General features: G+C 44.2%; 1 protein-coding gene and 2 pseudogenes across 3 annotated transcripts; 1 reads left to right on the top strand and 2 right to left on the bottom strand.

The window, feature by feature from the left end:
* Positions 1 to 5,522: 5,522 nt before the first annotated feature.
* PNP (purine nucleoside phosphorylase) lies at positions 5,523 to 14,077 on the bottom strand (the record flags this gene model as incomplete). The annotated part of the gene is made up of 6 exons (XM_084240213.1): positions 5,523 to 5,740; positions 6,765 to 6,955; positions 7,072 to 7,247; positions 7,450 to 7,553; positions 9,686 to 9,855; positions 13,866 to 14,077. The coding sequence occupies 6 exons, from the start codon at positions 14,075 to 14,077 to the stop codon at positions 5,523 to 5,525; spliced, it is 1,071 nt and encodes a 356-aa protein (XP_084096339.1).
* A 3,860-nt stretch (positions 14,078 to 17,937) lies between these two features.
* LOC311175318 (single-stranded DNA-binding protein 2-like) lies at positions 17,938 to 18,847 on the bottom strand (annotated as a pseudogene). The gene is made up of 2 exons: positions 18,750 to 18,847; positions 17,938 to 18,589 (listed from the first exon to the last, which is right to left on the bottom strand). The product of its transcript is annotated as a single-stranded DNA-binding protein 2-like (transcript).
* A 37-nt stretch (positions 18,848 to 18,884) lies between these two features.
* LOC311175317 (cytochrome c oxidase subunit 8A, mitochondrial-like) lies at positions 18,885 to 19,097 on the top strand (annotated as a pseudogene). Its single transcript has one exon. The product of its transcript is annotated as a cytochrome c oxidase subunit 8A, mitochondrial-like (transcript).
* The last annotated feature ends 4,510 nt before the right edge of the window (positions 19,098 to 23,607 follow it).

Raw genomic sequence — 23,607 nt, 5'->3', positions numbered from 1 at the left:
AGCCACCAGGGAGACCCAATCTATTTTTTTTTAAAGATTTATTTTATTAACCCATACAGACAAGAACTGGGGTCCAGGTCGGAGGTCGGAATGAGGGAGGACTCACCAGAGAAAGAGTGGGGAGCAGCACAGTCAGATCTACAGAAATATACCGTTGAGGGGAACAGTGGACAAGACAGGAAAGGTCTGCTGGGCCACGTGGGTTAGCTCCCTGGCTGGGGTTCAAAATCATGCTGCAGTGGCTGGCTGGGGATTGCCCAAAAGCACTGAGACTTTAACCCTTGCACCACCAGGGAGCCCTCCTACTAATCTTTTATTATAAAATATAGTAGGGATTCAGAAACCATTCGAAATAAAAGAGAAAAAGGAAAGAGCAAGACCCAGATCAAATCATGTTGATAAACGACATAGCATAATAGAAGAGAAAAGAACCAGGAAAAAACAAACAACAACAACAAAAAAACAGAAATTGGCAAGTGGAATAAAGCAAGCTTCCTAAAGGGAAGGAACTTGAAATAGACGTGAAAATGAAAACCAAATGGGGAGAGGGGAGGTTCTTTAACCTAAAAACAAGCGAAGAAAGCAGAATAATTCCAAATAATATCAAATATAATCTAGACTGGAACATGAAATCTGGCAAAAAAAGATTAAAGAGAGGAAATTTTGTTTTTATTACAATTGAAATTTACAATAACAGGAAAACCAGTGCTTGTTCAAAAGTTGCCCCTTAGAAACAAAAAGTAATTATGAAAATCAGAGGCCTATTTCCAAAGAAGAGGCAATGCAAATCAGAGCCTGATCTGATTTAAATGGAAGGCACAGCACAGCCTGAACTGTTCTTTTCTCCCTGCTTTCATGATTTAAAGGGACAGCAGGTCCCTTTCTTTGTCTCTGTTCCTATTAGTAATCAACAAATGAACTGGGAAATAGCTAAAAAGAAATTTAAGGCTATATTATCCCTTTGCTTCTAAAAAATTTGAGGTGACAGATATGTGTCTTTGATGGCATGGATCTAACTCATCAAGAAAGCACACTAGGGCCTCCCTGGTGGCGCAGGAGGTTGAGTGCAGTGTTGTGAACCTGTCGGCAGCCTGTGCAGTGTGAGTTCGATCCCCGGTCAGTGAGCTACCCACATAGTGCAGCAGACCTCTCCTAACTCAACCGCTGCTCCCCTCAGCAGTGTACTTCTGTCTATCTGCCTGTTCTGTTCTCCGCTCTGTGAATCCTCTCACCTCCCATACCTCTGGCCTGTACTCCAGTTCTTGTAATCATAAATAAACAAATCTTTAAAAAAAAAAGCACACTAATTTACTGATGTGAAATGATCTCCAAGAACTATTAAGGCAGTTCTTCCTGCCCGCTTGTGTCTATGCAAGTGTACTTTACTTTTCTGACCCTTTTCCTAATAAACTCTATTAAAAAAAAAACTCTATAAAAAAACTATTAAGATAAAAAGCAAGATGCAGAAACAGTACATATAACTGCTAACGTCTGTGTATAATAATAAGAGGAGGCCTCCCCGGTAGTGCAGCAGATTGAGCACAGCGCTGTGAAGCTGTCCGCAGCCTCTGCAGTACGGGTTCGATTCCTGGCCGGCCAGGGAGACTCCCACATGGCGTGGCAGACCTCTCCTGTCGCGCCCACTGCTCCCCTCAGCAGTGTATTTCAGTTGCCTGTCTGTTCTGCTCTCTGGTGAATCCTCTCACCCTCCCACACCTCTGGCCTGTACCCCAGCTCTTGTATAAAAATAAATAAATCTTTAAAAAATAATAATAAAAAGAGGAAATATAAGAATATGTATTTTTATTTGCTTATATATATATGTATTTTATAGATTTATTTATTTATGCATACAAGAGCAAGGGTACAGGCCAGAGGTGTGGGGGAATGGTGAGAGGATTCACCAGAGACAGAGTGGGGAGCAGAACAGACAGATCTTCTGGGATACACTGCTGTCTGCCATGCCATGTGGGACTCTGGCCAGCCAGGAATCGAACCCGCGCTGCAGAGGCTGAGGATGGCTTCACAGCGCTGTGCTCAACCCACTGCACTACCAGGGAGGCTCTAAATGAGAGGATTTTATTGTGTGTGATTATATCTCAATAAAGCTGTTTTAAAGTAATTAAAGACACTTTGTGTTCATGTTTTCACTCCCCAATCCATACTTCCTAAAACCTAGAATTCTATTGAACTAATTTAGAATTAATACCTATCACCTATAATTATTACCTGTCCATAGCTACTTTTATTTGTTAACAATGTTATAGTTTATTTTTTTCCTTTAGTGAGGTTACACTGGTTTACAACACTGAATGATTTAGGGAAGTGGGTTCACAGCTACCCAGATGTATGTCAACATACCACCCCAACATCCAAGCACCTGTCATTCTTTACCTGGACCTTTGTGCTGCTACCTTTGTTTCCCTCCCCATCTAATGGCCTCGGTTATGCAGCAACACTTTTTGGGTTTATTTTGGCTTAGTTTTGTCAGTTCCTTTGTGGTGTTTTCTGTTGTTTTCTCTATATTCCACATGTGAGTGAAATCATCAGTATTTGTCTTTTTCCTTCTGACTTATTTCATTTAGCACAATTCCCTCCAGTTCCATCCATGTTGCAGATAGCAAGATTTCATCCTTTTGGCCCATAGCTACCTTTGTCATATCTCTTAGTTTGTACAAGCAAGAATATACAATTTTGTATCTTATCACCAGGAGTATATGTAATGCTCTAACATGAATATAATAATATACATGTGTAAAAAGCAGCTCCTGCTTTTTACTTCAGCTTAGAACTAATGAATTAGACTTGAATTAAGGTATCAAATGTATAACTTTCCTCCTTTTTTTTCCCTGAAGATTTATTTATTTATGCATACAAGAACTGGAGTACAGGCCAGAGGTGTATGTGTGTAGTTGGGGGGCGGGAGGGGGGGAGTGGGACCGGGGAATGAGAGGACTCAGAGACAGAGTGGGGAACAGAAACAGATTGACTGAAGTACACTGCTGAGGGAAGCAGTGGGCAAGACAGGAGAGGTCTGTTGTGCCATGTGGGTAATTCCCTGGCCAGGGATCAAACTCGTGCTGCAGAGGCTGCAGATTGCTTCATAGGCTGCAGATTGCTTCATAGGCTGCCTCTTAACCCCTTACACCACCAGGGAGGCCTGTATAACTTTCCTTTTGAGTCTAGTATTCTATCCTGAAATACATGATACCTCTATATGGTAAATCCATTTAAGTCTACAAACTTAGAAATGCCCTTTTATTTTCCATTCAAGAAACACAAGTTTCTGTGGGACTTATTTTTCAGGTGGCACCATTCTGGTTCCTGACCCATCTCACCAAGAAGCAGATCAAGGATTAAGAAAGTCAAACACCAAATTCGTCCTCCCTCTAATCCCCAAAGTGTCCTATCAGCCCATGTCTTGCTTGATGTCCTCAGTTCTAGTCATGTGTGTGACAATGGCCCAGGCACAGATCTAGTACTTTTCAAGGCTGTGTGCTTTGACTCACCCTAGCATGAAATCCTCCTCCTCCTCCCCATCACTTAAGACTAAGCTGAAAGTTTTATATGAAGCTTCCTATACACAACCCAGTCGTCATGGCTGTCTATGTGGTTTTTGTGCTGATGGCTTCATATTCTTTGGATATATACCCAAGATTGGAATCGCTGGGTCCTAGGTATTTCCATTTTTAGTCTTTTTGAGGGAAATCCATATTGCTCTCCATAATGGTTGGACCAGTTTACATTCCCACCAATAGTGTCAGATGATCCCTTACCATGGGCTCCAAATGTGTGGCTTAAGATTGTAGGCACTGACAAGGAAAGACCAATTTTTGTCTGAATTTAACATTTTCTTAGCTAAGAGTGTTATATAGAGATTTGATTGAAGAGACATCCTTAAGCCACATCATTAAATGAACACATTCTAGCTGTGAATGTGTCCATATCTAAAGGATATACAGTACTTCCCTCTAAACCAGCTCTGAGATAAATGAGTTGCTAGTAGCTTGTCCAAGTTTTAGACCTGGTTTGGGGTTCAGAGAACTGGTGAGAGAAAAGGGTATCAGGACCACACCAGGATGTTTCTCTTTGTGTTGGGCTCAGCTAATCAGGTCAGCCACCAAAGGGTGATTCGAAAGTTTTAAAAGCTTTCGGTTCAAAATGCCTCTTCCATATTATACTGATAACTGAAATGTCACCACCATTAGCTCACCTAGCACTGTTCTTTCTCAAAATACCCTTATTTTCCATTCAAGAAACACAAGTTTCTGTGGGACTTATTTTTCAGGGTGGCACCATTCTGGTTCCTAACCCAAGGATTAAGAAAGCCAAACACCAAATAAGCCAAACACAAAATAAGGGTGATGTGGCTTCCAAACATGCCAGCCAGCTGAATGCAAGTCGATTAGCACAGACATAGTGAATGAGCTTCACAGGAGGTTCTGCTTAAGCAACAGAGAAGAAAACAGAACCCCAAAAGAAGGCAAAAGGAGATACTAGTGCTTTGGGGGAGGCAGAACTGAGTCCCCAGAAGGAAAAACTGAGGATGAGACAACTTCAATGTTTGCTTGTGGCTGGCAGGACTCTAACCAGCTGGGGAGTGGCTGGCCGCAGAGGAAGGGCAATTGGTCCTGCATTATCAGAATGGAGCTGAGTAGTATAGTTGCGCGATAATTATGGCATGTGTTGGAGTAGGGGAGAGAAGGAAATCAAGAGGAAATAAAATTGGGGCTTAACAAGGAAACGGCAACAATGAAACAAAAACTGAAACCAGTGAACTAATTCAAACATTCACTAGAGAATGATCAGGGAGTGAAGCAATCAGAAAGGATGAAAACAAGTCTGGTCTGAAGGAGGTGGCCACCATGTGCCAGAAATTAGCCCCACCTTCTTCATCTTCTAACATCTTTCATCATTTTGCCTTTGCTTCACCCTTTCCTTCATTCACGTTCTACCTCAACTCAGTCCTGAGCTACCAGTCTGAGCAGCAGTCATGTAGATATGTGGCTTCACATGCCTTTCATGGCCTGGGTCCCAGCCCCATTCCAAATTGTACAAAAATGAAGAAATTATTTCATCTTTCTCTTTATTCTCAAAATACAATAGTATCAAAGCTGAAAGGTATTGGACTGGTTCTTGTGGTCTCCAGTGCTTTGGGGGAGGCAGAACTAAGTTCCCAGGAATGTGAGAGCATCATCTCAAAAAACTAGCAGCAGCTCAGCAGCTATTCTGCTAACTTCCATGGCCCAAATCAAATCTCGGGCATATCCACAGAAGCGTGGTAGGGCTTGGGCTTCAGCTTTGGGGGAAGGACAGAGGTGGAAACCTTTTGAGAAAACAGCTTCTCAAGAGGACCAAGCACCAGTAGAGTCTGGTGGGGGAAATAGGGAAAGGAAAGATAGGGATCTTCCTCTCTATTCTGCTGCTACCACAGGACAGAGGCATGTGGCCCCAGCAAGGGACTGAAGTAGTAGCAGCTACCTGGATCCCATAAGGTTGAGGCCAGGTCACTCCAGGGCTGGTTAACAGGTTTTCTCAGTCTGTGGAACACAATCCATAAGTCTGGAGATAAACTCTTCCAATTTCTTTGCAGCATTTTCCCCAGAAGCGAGCACTTCCTGGTGACTGGCTGTCTTGTGGCTTTCATAATTCATGATGACCATATTGGTGATGAGGGAGAACCCAAAGACTCGCAGCCCACAGTGCCTTGCCACGATGACTTCTGGTACTGTGCTCATCCCTGGCAGAAAGAGGGAAGCCAGCTGTCAGGACCCTCAACTCATGCTTTTCCTTTCCCCTTGGCCTCACCTCCCCATTCATCCCTTCACGGACAATTTAACAGCTCAAGAAATAGCCTAGAAGTAGTTAAATTAGTATTGAGCTTAGGTTGTTTTGTATGGCTCCAAGAGTGGGGTCTCAGAGTACCTACATTTCTTACAAATAGTATCCATGTGACACTCTAGTTCTGTATCTGTTGATGGTAGTTTATTTAATTTTTAAATGTTTATTTATTCTTGCATACAAGAGCTGGGGTACAGGCCAGAGGTGTGGGGGGTGAGAGAATTCACCAGAGACAGAGTGGGGAACAGAACAGGCAGACAGACTGAAATACACGCCAAGGGGAGCAGCGGGTGAGACAGGAAAGGTCTGCTTCGCCATGTGGGTTGCTCCCTGGCCAGCCGGGGATCTAACTCATGCTGCAGAGGCTGCAGATTGCTTCATAGTGCGGTGCTTAATCCCTTGCACCACTGGGGAGGCCCCTTGATGGTAGTTTAAATCAAGGGTGATGGGCCCTCCCCAGTGGCACAGCAGGTTGAGCACAGCGCTGTGAAGCTGTCCGCAGCCTCTGCAGAGCAGGTTCGATTCCCCGCCAGCCAGGGAGAGTCCCACATGGTGTGGCAGACCTCTCCTGTCTTGCCTGCTGCTCCCCTCAGCAGTGTATTTCGGTAATATGCCTGTTCTGCTCCCTACTGTGCCTCTGGTGAATCCTCTCAACCTCCTGCGCCTCTAGTCTGTACCCCAGCCCTTGTATAAAAATAAATAAATCTTTAAAAAAATAATAAATAAATCAATGATGATGGGAAAATTTGAAGCTAACACACTAAATCTCACCACTAACATCTTCCTAGAAGCCAGTTTCATGAAATCTTCCTTTTCCTAGATTCTCTCAATCCACTCTAGGTCTATAACTTCTTACTCCTTCCCATTCTTGTTTTTACCAAATCTTTCCCTCTTCAACCCTCCAGCCAAGTTCCCCTTCTCACCAACAGCATCTGCCCCCAGTTTCTGCAACAGCAAGCACTCTGCCACAGTCTCAAAGCTGGGGCCCGCCACCATCACGTAGGTGCCCTCCTGGAGCTCTCGCTGCTCCTTCATTTGTTTCCAGGTGTGATGAGCCAGCAGCCTCATATCCCGGTCATAGGCATCAGACATGGCAGGGAAACGAGTTCCAAACCTGGGGCGCAGGTTGGATTATCTTAGATTAATGAATACCATATGTTCTTTCCTAATTTCCGTATGTGTCCTTAAACCCTACCCACCCACCTAGAAACAAAGGAGAAAGATTTGTACCTTTCCTCATTGGGCCCACAGAGAGGGTTCTGACCACACAAACCCGGTAGGTTGATGTGATCACGGATCAGCATGATGTCTCCGACCTCAAAATTGGGGTTGAGTCCTCCAGCTGCATTGGTGACTACTAGGGTGTGCACACCCAGAAGATGGAAAACCCTTACTGGGAACGTCACCTTCAGAAGTAAAAGGCCAGAAAGAGTTTTCTTTGAAATCTTGCCAATCTTCCCATGCAGATAGGAATGACATATATCATGAAAGAAGAGAAAGGAAAGGGGCCAGAAAATCTACCTGGCTCAGGTAGTTAGGTCATAAAACTGGATAGTTAGTGCTCACCCCCTTCTTCCAGGTCCCACCAGGCTCATACCCCTGAGTTACCTTCCTGAGCGAATAGCCTTCATACATGTGGAATCTGCCCTGCATCATCACGCAGGGCTGGCCTTTCAGGTACCCAAACACCAAGCGACCGGCGTGACCTGGCACTGTGTACAAAAAGAAAGGGAATGAAAGGGATGATGCTTTCATATAACACATAACCACTGAACACTGAAACATTATTATCTCCACTTTCAGAACCTTTAAGTCTGGTAAGGGAGATAGACATTAATCATCAACTTACAAGTAAGTATAGAAGGACATCCTGAGATTAGAGTTGGAGGGGGTGAGGTCTAAGAATGTTCAATGTGAACAGATATCAAAGGAAAGACAGTCTTTTTACAATAAACTCCAAAATTAGAGAAAGCTGGTCTCCCTGGTGGCCTAAGGATTAAGTTTCAGTGCTACCACCCTAGCAGCCTGAGTTCCATCCCCGCCAGGGAGCTAACTGACATAGCACAGCAAACCTCTCCTATCTCTCCCGCTGCTCCCCTCAGGAGTGCATCTCAGGAGACCCACCTGTTCTGCTCCCCACTCTGTCTCTGGTGAATCCTCCACCCCTGCATTTCTGGCCTACACCCCAGTTCTTCTACACAAAAATAAATAAATAAAATCTATTTAAAAAAAGAGAGAAAGTGGCACTGAAAGAGAATAAAAACGAGTCAAAAATAGAAAAAGCGGATAATAATAAATGCAGTGAATGTAGTAATTATAGACCTCTTTTCCAAATTGTTCAAAATTATGGAGATGGGTATTTTTATTTATTTTCCTAACTAAACTATGCCTCCTCACTCCTAAAAGGGAACTCATGGTATTTTCTGGTTTCTCAAAGAGTCTACTGAACTGGGGGAGAAGGGGCTGAATTTGGATCCATAAGGCTCCTTCCTTAAAACCACAAAGTCCTTCCTATGGGAACACACGCCCACAGTGGGTGTGTAGGGGCGTGGGAGTGCAAAGATAACGTCCCACAGAGACATAATAACCATTATTACCATGTCCCTTATCTGTCATTTCTCCTCTAATGGCCAACCTTTCCCTTAGGGAGTGGATGGTCCGGTTGAGGAAACAAAACCAAGAAGAGCTGAGGGATACTCAGAGTAGAGTTTTTCTAAAAAACTTTGACAATAACAGAACAGAGATAACATAGGAAAACCCAACTGATTGATAACTTAAAAGCCAAAGTTACCTCAGTTGACAAAACATAGTGAAAAAAATTATTGAAAGAATTGGAAAAAAATAAGTCGATAAAATAAAAAAAAAAAATTCCCTTATCACTTAGTGCAGGGCCCTCTTACTGGGGTGAGGAGTGGCAGGTGGGGCCAATGTCGCTATCTCCATTAGAAAATTTTGCCCTCTTTCTCTTAAATATTTTCTTCTCCAAGCCCCATTCCCACTTCCCTACTTGCTCCAAAGTTGGGGTGGGGGGGTGGGGGAGTCAACTCTTTAGGAAAAAAGAGAAGGCAAGTTAGAAATCAAAATGATTAATAAGTAAACCAAGGGAAGTTTAGTTATCTGAGAAATTAATAAGTAAACCAAATAACCTACTCTTTTTTTACTTGCTCCTATTTCACCTGGCTTTTTCACAAGCCTTTGCTTCAGTTTCAGAGCTTCCCTGCTGCTATTAAGATGCTGGATATGCTGTCCTCAGATCCCTTAGAGCTCCACCACGCAGGGGAGGGGGGTTGCCCACCTTTACCCCCTTCAAAGAGTCACTGTGACTCTGGTCTTGGGCATCCTGTGTTATCTATGCCTTTGTCTGCAAGAACCTGGCAATTGGTGTGTTCATTTATTGATGTACCTTAGCCCAGGACTACTACAGCAGGGTAGACTGGGAATGGCAGGAGGACATGGGAATGGCAGGAGAGCCCTCACTTTGTCCTGGAAAGTTACAGGCACTGTTTTTTTTCATTTAAGCTGCAGACTGAAAGAAATGAGATGGGTGTGTGAGTAAGAGGTAACCACTGTGTAAATGGGCAAAGGAGGATGTGTGGGACATGTCGTAGAGCTCTAAGGAAATGAGTCAGTAAAGTGTGGGAAATTTGTTACAATCATTCAGCACCACTGACACACACTTGCCTTGTCTGCTGTGAACATTCTACTAATGGAATTTCCTTTAAAGTCATGCTACAGAGTATAAATGCCACAGAGTATAATCAGATCCAGTAGAACTACAGCCCTCTCATTAGAATATCATCAGTACCCCTCAGTCCCATTCACCCTCCTCCTTGCTAGTAGGTACCTGTACTTTGGGGAAAGTTTGGTATGTCCTTGTAGTGAAAGCTCTCAGCCTGAGCCAATTTATCAGTCAGACCTCCTAACCCAGAACCACAGATCACTGCCACTTGAGGTTGGATAGTGGTTTTGGACCGAAGCCAATTGGCAGTGTGCTGGTAATCTTCATACGTGTACCTGGTAAAAAAGGAAAATCAAAATGAGTTTCACTCTCATCCCAAGGGCATCACAGATTAATGACCTTCAGTGCAGAAAGACTGGCAGTTCTACCAAGGTTGCAGGGGACAGAGAAGCTAGCCTCCGGGGGAGGCTCCTCTCTCTCAGATAAATTCTTTCTGAATCTGGTCCACTGAATAGCTGATATGAAATACCCTCCTCATTCCAGAACATGGCAAAGGTTAATGACACCTGATGTCACCACCAGCCAACTCCAGTTTTGCCACTACTGACAAGTTCCATTTCCTTCCTGAACAAGGAATCACATAAAGTTGTGGAAATAAGTAAGCAAAAATGGAGTTACACATATCAGCCTATTATGGACCCAGAGAAGTCACAAAGGAAATATAGCTCACACATATCTCCACCCAGAGACAGTCCTATAGAAACTAAATCTACAAACAAGCAGCCCTGGAACCAGGCACACATGCAAAAATTTTGGTAATGGTTGACAGACTAAAACACAGATCATTATGTCTTGCTTGAGCCACTATCAATCATAGCCGATCAAACAATTGTGTGAGACTACCTACTAAATCTATAAATTCTATAAACCCAGCATCATTTGGGGAACATATTTCACCTTTCGCACTGTGTTCCCCAGAATTGCAATTCCTAAGAAACCAAATAAACTCCTATTTTTATAGTCATAGTTTTGTGTTGTGTCAGGCAACACCACACTGATAGAGAAACGGGAGTTGTGGAGCAGGCTACATAATGCAGGATGCTGCTGAAGAGCAAGATCCTGGCCCTTTTATTGACACACGTAATTGGTTATAAGGGGAAGGAGCAAAAGGAGATAAGAGGAAGGAGATTAAAGAAAGGGGAAGGGTGTAGAAGATTGTGAGTCTGCCCTCCAGGCACTTCTTATCTACTTGATGACACACCCTAATCCCCAGCCAGGGTTCTAATCTTATCAACAAGGGGATCCACTGATCAGCTTCTGGGGTCCCTTGTCATACATTGGTCCTCGGCCCCCCAGGCATTCCCAGTCATACCTCGTGATGTGTAAGTAGGGAGTATGTGTTATGCATGGGTCCTCAGCCCCCTGGGTGTTACGGACATACCTCGTGAGGTACATGTTATGCATCGGTCCTCAGCCCCCCCCACCCAGGTGTTCCGGACATACCTTGTGATGCATAACCTTCCCAGGTGATCCAGCTTTATGCTCTTGTTTGATTTGAAGGGCTGAAGGTTTGGGCTCCTGTTCCTAACTGGCAGGGCCACTTTGACCTTGTTTAGGTGACAAAATGGCGGCCAAATAGGCTGCCTAGGAGTAGCAGACCCACAGTTTTGAATTCAATTTCTTGACAGAATTTATAGAAGTGCAGTGAAATTATCAAATCAAGGAGAGCAAAAGGATTCCGCGCTCAAAACTGGATGAAGGTTCTCCTTCAGGGCAGTTACTAACCCAATAAAATCTTGCTTAGTTCCCTAATTATCCCTAAAGACAATCAGAATGTAATTAAGACTAATTACCTGGAGAGAAAGATAACCCCTCTTTTCCTTTTGTACTTTGTACTCTCACCTTCCAGCTCCTCTCAAATTTTATAGTCTATTTTTTTTGATTGACGAAGAAATTGATGGGAACACTCATAGTAGAGGCTTATGTGCCATTATGGGTTTCCCAGTATGTATTTCTGAGATCCCCAGGCAGACACAGACCCCTGTCATATCAAATATGACAGGGATAAGCTACTGCACAAAAACTTAGACCCAGTCCCCAACACTGGTTGTCAACAGCTAGAACAGAACTGGAAATGGTAGTTTCTCCAGCAGCAATTTGCAAAAAATAGATTATAGATGCACCCCAACAGATTAATAATTCTAGGGAAAGGGCTCTAGAATTTGTATTTTTACAAAAGTGCCTCAGTTAATCCTGACTCAAAAACCAAGTTTAGGTTCTTTTGTCCTCCCTGACTGCCTGAAGATCCACTGCCACACAATAACTATCTGGATCAGGAAGTTCATGACCAACAGACTACCGTGGAACCAAATGGTCATTGATGTCCTTCACCCTGGGAAAGCAACTGTATCTAAAACAGAAAATAGGGGAAAACAAACTAAAAATGCACAAGACCACCCCAGTTGTCATCTTTGTATCCAGAGTCAGAACCCATTGTGGTTGGCTCTAAGACAACAGCCTTTGGCATAATTTATGATTCTTTGGATTGTACAAAGAAAAATGAACCCTAACATAGATTTGCAAGACATAGTCTGTATGAGAGTAAAAAAATTGAGAGAAAAGATTTAAGACAGTCAGAGGAACTACAACTGCCAATGTTGGTGCTGGCAAAAGCAAGGATTAAAGATTCTGCAGCAACTTACCTGTGGTGATCATGTGGGTAGTTCATGAGAGGATTAATAAATTACAGTATTAAAACAATAAAACAGATTTAGGAATTTCAGGTTTTGAGGGAATCAGAACTCAACCTGGATTCTACCCCCAATTTTGTCTTTTTAGGGAAGTAGCCTATGTTTCTAGTTCTCCCTCAGTCTAAAGTAAGGGAGCATAATCAGCCCCACTTAACTTACTGGATCCTTTTGAAAATGAGCTAGAAACTTGCTAAGAAGCTCCAAAGTCTTATGGCTATAAATCTTGGTTGAGGTCCATGCACTTAAACTTTCCCCCTGCCTGCATCCTCTTCCCTGGCCCTCTTTCTCCGTGTGGTCTTCTTCCCTTTTCTTCTCCAAGGTTCTTTGCTCTTCAGAGATCCAAGGATACATAATTGCACAGGACCCATACAACCCCCTAACAGGATTTTTCTCAGAATTCCAGTTCAATTTTCTTTTACCCACCTGAAAAGGCCAAAGAGTGAAAAGGAAAAAAAGAAAGTGAAACTGGTGTGAGCTGAAGACAGCTAGCCTAGTCTCCAGGGAAAATTCTTTGCTTCAAAAACAGAGCTTTTTAAAATCACATGATTCGAGTCCTTCTGCCTGCTCTGCTCCCCGCTCTGGCTCTGGTGAATTCTCTCACCCTCCCGCACTTCTGACTGTACCCAGTGCATGTATAAAACAAAACAAACAAACAAACAAATAAATAAATAAAAACATGCCTCTATAAAAAAAAAATTAAAAAAAAAATCACATGATTCGATAATACATTTAACTACCTCAGAGAAATAGTTGGGAAAGGGCCAGGGCTGGGGCCATAAGCTGTGGCCACAGGATGATGGAGAAGAGAAGCAATGACATGGCAGAAAGGTAATCAAATAACATCCCCAAGAGGAGCAAAGGAAATCCTGGCCATTTAGTATTTCTAGCCACAGCCCGTAGGACTTCTTCATTGGCCATAGGTTCCAAGAATACCCCTGAACCCTGGGTCTCCAAAAGCCACTGTGTTCCCCAATGCTGGAGACATACTGGGATTTCCAGAACCAAAGCAAAAGAGAAGAGTTTTCAAAAATATAAAGTGGGAGGAGTGGGCAGGGCCATTTGCTCAATTCAAGGAAAGATTTCCCCTCCCCTGGGAAACTCTATTTGCAACTTAATAGGATTTCCAGTTTGGTAGGGAGGGAGGTGTTTCTTGTCCGAGGGAGGTGAGTAGCCTCTCCGAAGGAGCTCTAGATATGGGGGCCCAAAGTACCTCGGTTTTCACGAGACCCTAGAATGGAAATCTTATGGTGAGCACGTGGGGTGAGGGTGGATTCTTCCCGCGACACTAGAACGCGCGCATACACGCGTGTGCATTCGTACACGCTCACACACCGCTCCTTTCCTTTTATGAGTAGACGACACTGTTCCAACCTGTCTCCTTCCTGCGCCGGTGGCGCTACCCATGCTGTGTTCCCGCGCGCGCCTGGCAGCCGCTGGCTGCCCCACCGCTCTGCCACCTCCTCCCTGACATCGGCTCCCTGCCAGGCCTCTGTATCTCCAAGGCACTTGCTCCCTGTCCCAACCCCCTCTGGGCCCACAGCGCCGGGTTTCCAGTTCCCCGCCAGAGATATTTCCCCTCCCCAGGGGCCTCCGGCCTGGTGGCCGCCTTACTCTTCTTTCTCCATGGTCCTGCCACCGCCCTCTCGATGAGCCTGCACTCCTCCGCTGCGATCTGCTCCGCTGAGCTGAACTTCTGCCGCCGGGTCAGGTTGGCACAGTTAGTGCACTGTTTGCTCGGCTGTTTTATATCCCCGGGCCGGTTCCGCAGCCAATGGCAGCTGAGCACGAGGGCAGGCCCCATTTCCATGGCGACACACCCAATTCAGCAGCCTGAGGCTGAGCAATAAATCCAATTTACGATATTTCCCTGCTGGACCCTTTCTGACGCCCATACGCCTTCCTCCCACGGAGGGTTGGGTGAAGGGACTGCGTGGGGGTAATCCAGGATTTCACTACACCCTTCACCTTCGCGTCCGCTGGGCGGTGGTTTCCGACAAGAAAACCTACGAGCCAAAAGGACTAGAAGCTAGCCCCAATCTTGTTTCGTGCAATACCGTTCGGGTGTAATGCAAAGCGTGAGAGACTTGAAAAGAGAAAAATTCAAACCTTAGATTGTGCAGCCCCAGAATAAAATTAAGAGATCCTGTGTCTGAGTTTCCTTCCTGGATAAAACAAATAGGGTTGATCGTAGCAGTAGTGCTAACCTGGAGATTTCCATACTGGGGAGAACACAGCAGGAGTCTAAATTCAGTCCCAGATGAAGAGAAGAACAGGTTCTAGGGGCGATCCTACACACAGAGGATGGGGGTGGGATGGGGCAACGAGTATCCTCTGTTGATAGGCAAAATACTGGATCCAAATAATTCAGATAACTAAAGAAGGACTCTTCCCAAGATTAAAATACAGAAGATAAGATCTTTGTAAGAATTCAGCTATTTCTTCTCCCTACTTTTACAAATTTAACCAACCTCTTACTTAACCATCAAAAATCAGTGGTATTAAAAAAAAAAATCAGTGGTATTTGCATAGTTATTGACATCCTCCACTTGTTTCCACTCTTCTGAACTATTATCCTTTCACCATCTGCCCAAGCCAATATTTTTGTTATTCATGTAACGACTATATATTGAACATGGGCTAGGTACCAGAACTGTTTTAGCGCCAGGAACAGAAGAGTAAAGACTATATGTGAAAGAAGAATAAAGAATCGAGTCCAATATCAAAGGACTGGTTTACTGTGTCATTATTGTGACTTTGGTTTATTATTATTATTACCATTCTTATTCATTCAGTAATTTTTTTAACAGGTAACAAAAGAGTGAGCTAAAAATAAAATTTTGCCTTAGCAATATGGTTATGGACAATTGAAAGATTGAAAGCATGATTTTAAATGTTGTAAGTGGTGAATAAGATTAGTGATAAGTAAAAGTCAATCCAAGGAAATATCTATCAGTACTTGATTCCTGAAAGGTTTTGTGTGTGTGTGTGTGTGTCTGCTAAATGGTGAACACTGGTATATAGTAGATAGTTAATGGTCAAATATATGAAAATATATAAATAAATAAATAAATCTAAAACAAAAACCCAAGTTCTTTAGTTATACAGACCACATTTCAACTGTTCAATAGTCATATGTGGTTAGTGACTATCATATTACACAGTACAAAACATTTCTGTCATCACAGAAATTTCTGTGAATAGCTCTGCTCTTATCTTTTGTAGATACTGCTACCCCCGTTCATGTAAAAGAATCTGGAGTTGTTTCATTCTATAATCAGGAACTAATTTTCCAGCTATTTATCTTTTCTTCTACTTTCCTATCACTTCCTGTTCTAACTTCAGAGGAACTCCCATGTTTAGGCCTCTATATAGTAACACACTCTTTCTCCACAGGCAAGATTAGGAAAGAGAAAAATGGAGTGAAGTTTCTAAGTTACTCAGCATTGACTTATGGAATGGAAAGAAGAATATCTCCACTGATATCACAATGCCAACATTTACAAAAGCACTCTTAAACCTACTAAGATCTTTTAGGTGTGACACTTATTTTATTCCTGCATGCTTGACTGGGGTTTTTCCTTCTCTCTAGACCATAAGATAGATATTCTTTTCTTTAAATACCTACCCCCCATCCCCACCCCCACACCAAGAATCCTTGCTTTGACTTTCCATTTTCTCCAATTCCTAAAATTTAACTTTTTTTATTTTTTTTTTTATAGAGGTATGTTTTATTTATTTGTTTGTTTGTTTGTTTTGTTTATACAAGCACTGGGTACAGTCAGAAGTGCGGGAGGGTGAGAGAATTCACCAGAGCCAGAGCGGGGAGCAGAGCAAGCCAGAAGGACTGAAGTACACTGCTGAGGGGAGCAGCCGGTGGCAGGAGAGGTCTACGCACCATGTGGGACCCTCCTCCGGTGGCCAGGGAGCAGCCGGGGATCGAACCGGCACTGCAGAGGCTGCGGGCAGCCTCGTAACCCAGCACTCAACCGCTGCGCCACCGGGGAGGCCCTTTTTTGTTTTTTTTTTAGTTTTGGTTCTCGTCCCAACCTCCCATTCCCATTCAAAAGATCATTTTCATTTCTCTGGTCCAATCTGTACCTCACTCAGTGGCAGAAATAGAGATAAGAACGGCCTAATCCTCATCTCCAAAGACCTTGGCTCCCAGAGAGGAAAGGGCAAAGAACTGGGAGATAGGAAGGGCATGGACAGAAGGGAGCCAAGGTTCAGGGTAACAGAAACTAATCCTTTATAACTAGACCACCCGGTACCCCCACCGCATCCAACCCCTTATACTAGCCCTCATCTTGGTTAACTCACTCTGAATATTACCAAAACATTCTTTGCCCTGGAAATGGACTAAGAGACTGTTTCCACAGTCTGTTTCCACAGACTGTTTCCACTGTTTCCGCAGGTGGCAAAATACCACTTCAGGAAAAAGGAATGAAGAAATAGGGTGTGTGGAAAATAAATCAAATTGAAACAGTGGGTCACAGGCACTGCCTCCCCTTTCTCTGCCCATTCACACCAGGTGGTAGTTACACCTGGTGGAAACCTGAAGAAAAAAAACACTTCCAAGTCTGCAGTTTCTTTACTTATATCCTCCTGCTCAATCTGCCTAAAGATGGCATGAATGCAAAAGCATTAAACTGTAAATCAGAAGACCTGGATGTTTAGTCCCATTTCTTTTTTTTTTTTCTTTTAAATTTATTTATTTATTTAAGGATACAAGCACTGGATACAGTCAGAGACATGGGAGGGTGAGAGAATTCACCAGAGCCAGAGGGGAGAGCAGAGCAGGCTGACTAAGTACACTGCAGGGAACAGCGGGCAGCAGGAGAGGTCTGCGCGCCATGTGGGACGCTCATCCAGCGGCCAGGGATCGAACCGGCGCTGCAGAGGCTGCGGGCAGCTTCGCAACCCAACGCTCAACTGCTGTGCTACTGGGGAGGCCCTTTAGTCCCATTTCAATGTCTCATTTAGCTTAAGTGACTCTAATTTAGAGTCTTGTTTTCATATCTTTAAAATAAAGATAGTCTTGCCTTCCCCTTTCATTTGGTTAAGTGTAATCTCTGTAGAAATGGGAGGTTTCCGATTTCTTGCCCCACCTAAGGAAGGGTAGAACTGAGCAGGAGGGGAAGACTTGGGAGAGAAGACCTGCAGGAGGCACGTGGAACAGAGAGACTTGTGAAGAATAAGCCACACTTGCTTCCCGGTCTTGGACTTGTACCAGGCACTTGGTGGACATGGAAGGAAATCTCTCACGGAAGAGATTTGGGTGAGAGATCTGTGGGGAGGCTGACAACGGCAACCTTTATCTTGACTTGGACTTCAATTTTCCTCTTTTCCTTGCAGACTTGCCTGGCACCTTCTGCACCTTTCCTCTGGGTCCCCACCCAGAGGATGTCATATGATAGCATTTTATGATGTCCTATGTGTCATTGTACAATACATTCTCTTTTCCACACATACACATTTGCAATTTGGTTTAGGGCAATTCTAATAGACCCTTCCGAATAGTCGTTTCAATCATATTTGAATCTGCTTTCTTTATAAAATCGGGAGACAGCAGGAAACAAAATGTTTGGTTTGTTGTCACTGAGAATCCTTTGTTTAACTGTACACTGTGATGAATAATTTTCATCTTTAGCAATTTGGTGAAGGGCTGACTTAACTGTGGTTTTCATGAGGAGGCTTGGCAATGGATCGAGCATGACAGTAAGTTATATTTGAGGAGTAACTCTCACTCTGAAAAGGATCAAGAAATTTCCTCCCATTTTGCCATCATCCTTTGGAGTGCTAAGTTGATTACTCAGGTTCCTATTTTTGGGAGAATTCTTGGATATACTGCCCATTTCGCTTGAGCCGAAAGACTCATTCATGTGATATGACTTCATTCCACTTACTCCACCCATAGGACCATCTGACACGTGACCCATTGGAAAACCAAGCTATTAGGTCCAGGATACTGCATTCATTGCCGCATGCATGTTGTATGCAGAGTTGGTTGAATCTGCTGGGTTGGGAATGATGGGTGTTCCTGGTGGCCCTAGACCTCCTGGAGGACCTACATAATTCCCAGGAGATGCTGAGTATGGAATTGAATTGGCATTTGCTGGGTTCAGTCAAGGTCTACAATGACCTGGGCCCAAGTTCATTCCAGGCATTCCAAGGACACCTAAAGTATTCAGTTGGGGGTCTCGTAAGGGCACCATTCCTTCTGGAAGAGTCATTCTCTGCATTGGCCCACCTGTGTTTGGATGTCCTTGCTGTAGAGTTGGGCTCATTCCACTGGAAAGTAATGACTGACTTCCTGGAACTCCTCAAGCTTGGTTAGATATCCTCAGTGGTGCCCTTAGACCTCCAGGACACTGAGATGGTGACTGAAAAAAAATGAAAGAACGCTGGTGTTACAGGACATTCTGGCATGCTATCTCCTGGGGGGATGTTTCTTAGCACTGGACAAGAAGCTGCTGCAGCACTGTAATCAGGAAAATCTTGCTTTACTTGAATGTTCACATATTTCCCATCTCCCTGGAGCTTCACAGTAGAGATTCCAAAATACACACCACCTAGAATGTAAGAATCCTGGTGGTGGCAGTCTGCTGCGTGCGGTTATGTCTGTGCTGACGCTGCTGCTGCTGCTGAGGGGACTGATGGGTCCAGCCTGGCGGCTCCTGGTGCCACGTGCCCAGATCCATTCCAAGCCACCATGGGTATAGCTTGGGACCACGGATGTTGTCACTGGGCTTACCTCCTGCTTCCTGTGTTTCCTCCTGCCATTGGGCTGGGTCCTGTCAAACCTGGAGAGCTACAAGAAGCACAAGTGAAGGAGCTGTCCTCTCCCTCTTCCTGGAACCTGAGCAACTGGCCTCTTCTGATCATGTCACAGCATTCCTGGCCGGCCTCCCCAGATCATGTCCTGAATTCAGTCAGTCACCTCTTCTGCAATCATGACCAATCAATTTCTCCATGGTGACGTCCTGGGACCACATATTTGTCAGTTCAGAAGGCCCTGCTTGGTAGGGCTCCCCTTGTAACAATAAAGTATTTAAACCCTGAAAAAAAAAAAAAAAAGAATCCTGGTGGTTCCTCCAATGTGATGTTGTATTCCAATCTTATCTCTGATAAAAATATTTGGGTCAATTTCTGAGCTCCCATATGAAACAGGTAGTCATATATGCAGAGTGCTAACCTGGCCTGTTTTACTAGTCAGTGATACCTACTCATCCTGAACTCTGGAGCAGAAAGGGCCCTAGAATGCCTTGAAAGGAATCCATGTTCTTGCCTCTCAAAAATAGGCCTGCAGTACCCCCCTGGCTTTAATGAAGTTCAACCACAAGTCAATTGTATGTGCTGGCATACAACTGAGTGAGGCCACTGGATAGTTTTTTCATTTCTAGTTGTTTCTGATTTTGTATGCTCATGAATGAGCCCAGATGAGGCTGGTAAAAGATCCAGGTAGTCACCCCACAGAATTGTGAGGAAAAAAATCATTGTGTTTGGGTGTTGTTTATTATCTAGCAAGAGATAACCACATACTAAAGAGGTATTCCTCTCTTTCATGCCGATGAGATTTTATTACAAATTACCTTTCTTTTTGGGCATATATCTTGTCACAAATACCAGGCTGCAATGTCACTGACAGTGACATTGATAAGAATTGATCCATCTCAGATTTCTTCTAATATACTATGCACAGAACTGTAGGAATTAGGTGAGGAGTCCATTTGCAGAATAATAACGGCTCCTTCCAAGGGAATTCATGTTCCAAAGTAATTTTCACAAAGCCCCTTCATCATGAGAGCACTTAGCTACTAACTTCTCTTAGCCCTGTGCCATAGCTATGTGGGTGGAGGCTAATATGGCATTAAAAGGATCTATAACAGGACACATTTAGGGATTATTCCCTCACACTTTTCCTTTAGTGCCTCAAATATCCATCAGAACAAGATTTTGGTACGGTATCCAATTTTCCTTCTCTCTTGTGTTTCTTTTTTGTGACTTTCGTTTGTTTGCTTTCTTATGATGTTTTCCTTTTTGTTTTATTTCCCCATTTTTATAAAGATAAAAGTAGATTTAATGAGCATCAAATATGGCTTTGGTGAACATGGGGGAGATTTGCAAAATGATAGAGCTTGAAATATATGTGTAACCAAGGAGCAAATAATGAACCCTACTACATTCCAGAATAAACCTCCAGTGTGCCAGAAAGAGCAAGAGACTGGCCTGTGCCCCTGTAGTCACCATCCCTTCCACATTTAATGTTCCCTTTGTTCTTTAAGTGTCTGTGGGGCTTCACTGGTGGAAGGATATTAACTTGTAAATAGAAACTGACCTGTGGGGCCTCCCCGGTGGCGCAGCGGTTGAGTGCTGGGGTGCGAAGCCGCCTGCGGCCTCAGCGGCGCCGGTTCGATCCCCGGCTGCTCCCCGGCCACCAGAGGAGGGTCCCACATGGCGCGCAGACCTCTCCTGCCGCCCGCTGCTCCCCTCAGCAGTGTACTTCGGTCCTTCTGCCTGCTCTGCTTCCAGCTCTGGCTCTGGTGAATTCTCTCACCCTCCCGCGCTTCTGACTGTACCCAGTGCATGTATGAACAAAAAAACAAACAAACAAACAAATAAATAAATAAAACATGCCTCTATAAAATTAAAAAAAAAAAAAGAAAAAAAAAAAAGAAACTGACCTGTGAAAGCTGTGTCTAAAAATCAGAACCTACCTCTGAAGCAGTCATAAATGTTGGGACAGTACTTATTATTTATTTGAATAAATATTTAAATGATTACTATTATTTATCCATAATATTTTGGGGGGCAGAATGCCCCCAAACTTTCCTTAGTGTTAGACTCAGTGGAGAGGCTTGTAGTTAAACTGGTCATGGTGCTTACAGTTGTTTTTTCAATTCCTTGTTTTTCCCCAGATTAAGGCGGTCACAGTTTGCACAATGATGTGGGGGGAAATCCTGTGTGGTGCAGAGAGAGGGTAGGTCAGTGGTGCCCCAAAGGTTGGGTTCAGGGGTAACTGATAGATCCTCAAGTTTCTGCTTTGGTTTCTGGAAAGGTTTAAAATAGAACTCTATTCAGAAGGGTTCTTGGAGAAAAGGCAGCAATTCCAGCATTATTCTCAGACAAGGAGCCCTTGGTAGAACAGAGCTGAAAACCTTGCTGTTACTGTTACAGGGCAGCCCCAGGACATCCATTCCCACTAACATTACTAGCAACGAGATGTTACCCAAGATCAAGCTGGAACCACCTCCCTTTGACCTCTGTTGTGCCCAATGTCGACCAGTGCAGCCCGCAAGGACACACAGACATCCGCTGTAAGAACACAAAGGAGTTTATTATGGGTTCGAGTCTGGGCTCGTGACACGCACCGATGTAACGGCGGAGGTCAGGAGCCCTGAACAAAGGGAACAAGGATCTTATATAGGGGTACAAGTAGATTTCTAAAAATTAAATCATGTTGGCAATCATTCATTAGTTACATAGGTGCATTATTCATTGATTACACAGGTGCATTTCTTAACAACGGTGGGTACACAGTTATTTTATGGCTAGTTTGACCCCATTAGTGGCCTGCATTGCTCGGTTCTATTTTATGGCCAGTTAGACCCATTACTCGGCTCCGCTGTGGCTGGCCGCCTGAGATAAGACCAGAGTAGGGTGGGGGCATAAACCCTCTTTGGAATGCAGGCTATTTAGTCTTGAGTAAGCAAAACTTGAAATACTAAGATGACGGTTATACACAAGATGGAGGAATAGTGGCTAAGTCTCACAACCTCCACTGCCTTCTCTTACAACAACGGGCCCTTCCCTTCTGTACTTGCTTAACTAAGGGAAATTACTTCCCTTATAAAGCAATTAAGACTATAAAGCAATTAAAATCTCTTTAAATTTGAATCACTTTGATCACTTTTAATCCCAGAGTAATAGTTACACACCCCAAACTGTCATAATTAAGGAAATCATCAATTACTCTTTCTATAACTGTTGTGTCCAAGGTCAGCAGACTCGGGGAGCATAGCCTCCAAGAACCCAAAGACAGCTGATGCAAACACAAAAGGGAGTTTATTTCACACTTGAGTCTGGGTTCATGGCACCTACCAACGCAGTGGCAGATACGAGAGCCCTGAACAAAGGAAGCAGGGGTCTTTTTTTTTTTTTTTAATTTAGATTTATTTATTTATTTATACAAGCATTGGGTACAGTCAGAAGCGCGGGAGGGTGAGAGAATTCACCAGAGCCAGAGCAGGGAGCAGAGCAGGCAGAAGGACCGAAGTACACTGCTGAGGGGAGCAGCGGGCGGCAGGAGAGGTCTGCGCGCCATGTGGGACCCTCCTCCAGTGGCCGGGGAGCAGCCGGGGATCGAACCTGCTCTGCAGAGGCTGCGGGCAGCTTCGCAACCCAGCGCTCAACCGCTGCGCCACCGGGGAGGCCCAGCAGGGGTCTTTTAATAAGGTTAAATTATGCTGGCAGTTACTCATTGGCTACAAGGATGTGTTCTCCAACTTTGCCAGGCTATCATTCTAAGCTGACTGGCCAAGCCAAGATGCAGCTCCAACCTGCAGCTCCAATTACAGCAAGTTCGCCCTCATTGGTGACCAGAGAATACAGGTAGAGTGAGGGTCGAAACTATCTCTGGAATGCAGTTCCCCAGCAAAACCTAAAATTCTAAAATGGCAGTTACACACAAAATGACAAAGCAATGGCTAAGAATACTTATGCTTGGTTCCACAATAGCAAGGAGCTATTCACTTTGACTGTCCCTGCCTTTCGTTGAAAACACCCAAAGTTAAAACAATAAAGAAAAAAGTTCCCTTCGCCTGGGAGGTGGGTTGGAGGGATCTGCAGGGAGGAGGGGCTGGTGTATCGCACAGATTTCCTCTCTGGGTACCCGTGTAGTAGCCCATCTTGATAGGTTTGAAAAGCAGTCTTATTGGCTATGTTAGGGGAAAAAGGATGTCCCAAAGCTATTTCCATATAGGCTTTGTGGACTCCACCCCCACCCCAGGTCAAAGCCAAAGACACTGGGAACTCCAAATCCCATCACCACCAAAGGGAAGGTGGCTGGGACCTGAGGGTGGGGTTAAGCAGCCAGGTGGAATAGAAAAGGCAGACACGTGGGCCTTGGGGGACCCCATTTTGGGCTCTCCACCAGCTCGTAGCGTTCGGCCAGCTCTGAGAGTGACTTTGGGTTTCCAGGTCGTCGGATCGGGTAGGACGCATTAAAGACTTTATTTCCCTATTTTCTCCCTGAGTTGTACATTTTCCTTATTTCCTTTCCTCTTGTAAATAAACCTTTTATTAACCTTTTTGTGTGTGTCTGTAGTAGAGTATTCATAA

This window comes from Talpa europaea (assembly GCF_964194135.1).
Source record: "Talpa europaea genome assembly, chromosome: 8".
Taxonomy (NCBI): Eukaryota; Metazoa; Chordata; class Mammalia; order Eulipotyphla; family Talpidae; genus Talpa; species Talpa europaea.
Note: the sequence above shows the minus strand (reverse complement) of the source record. Positions and strands in the feature narration are given on the sequence as shown.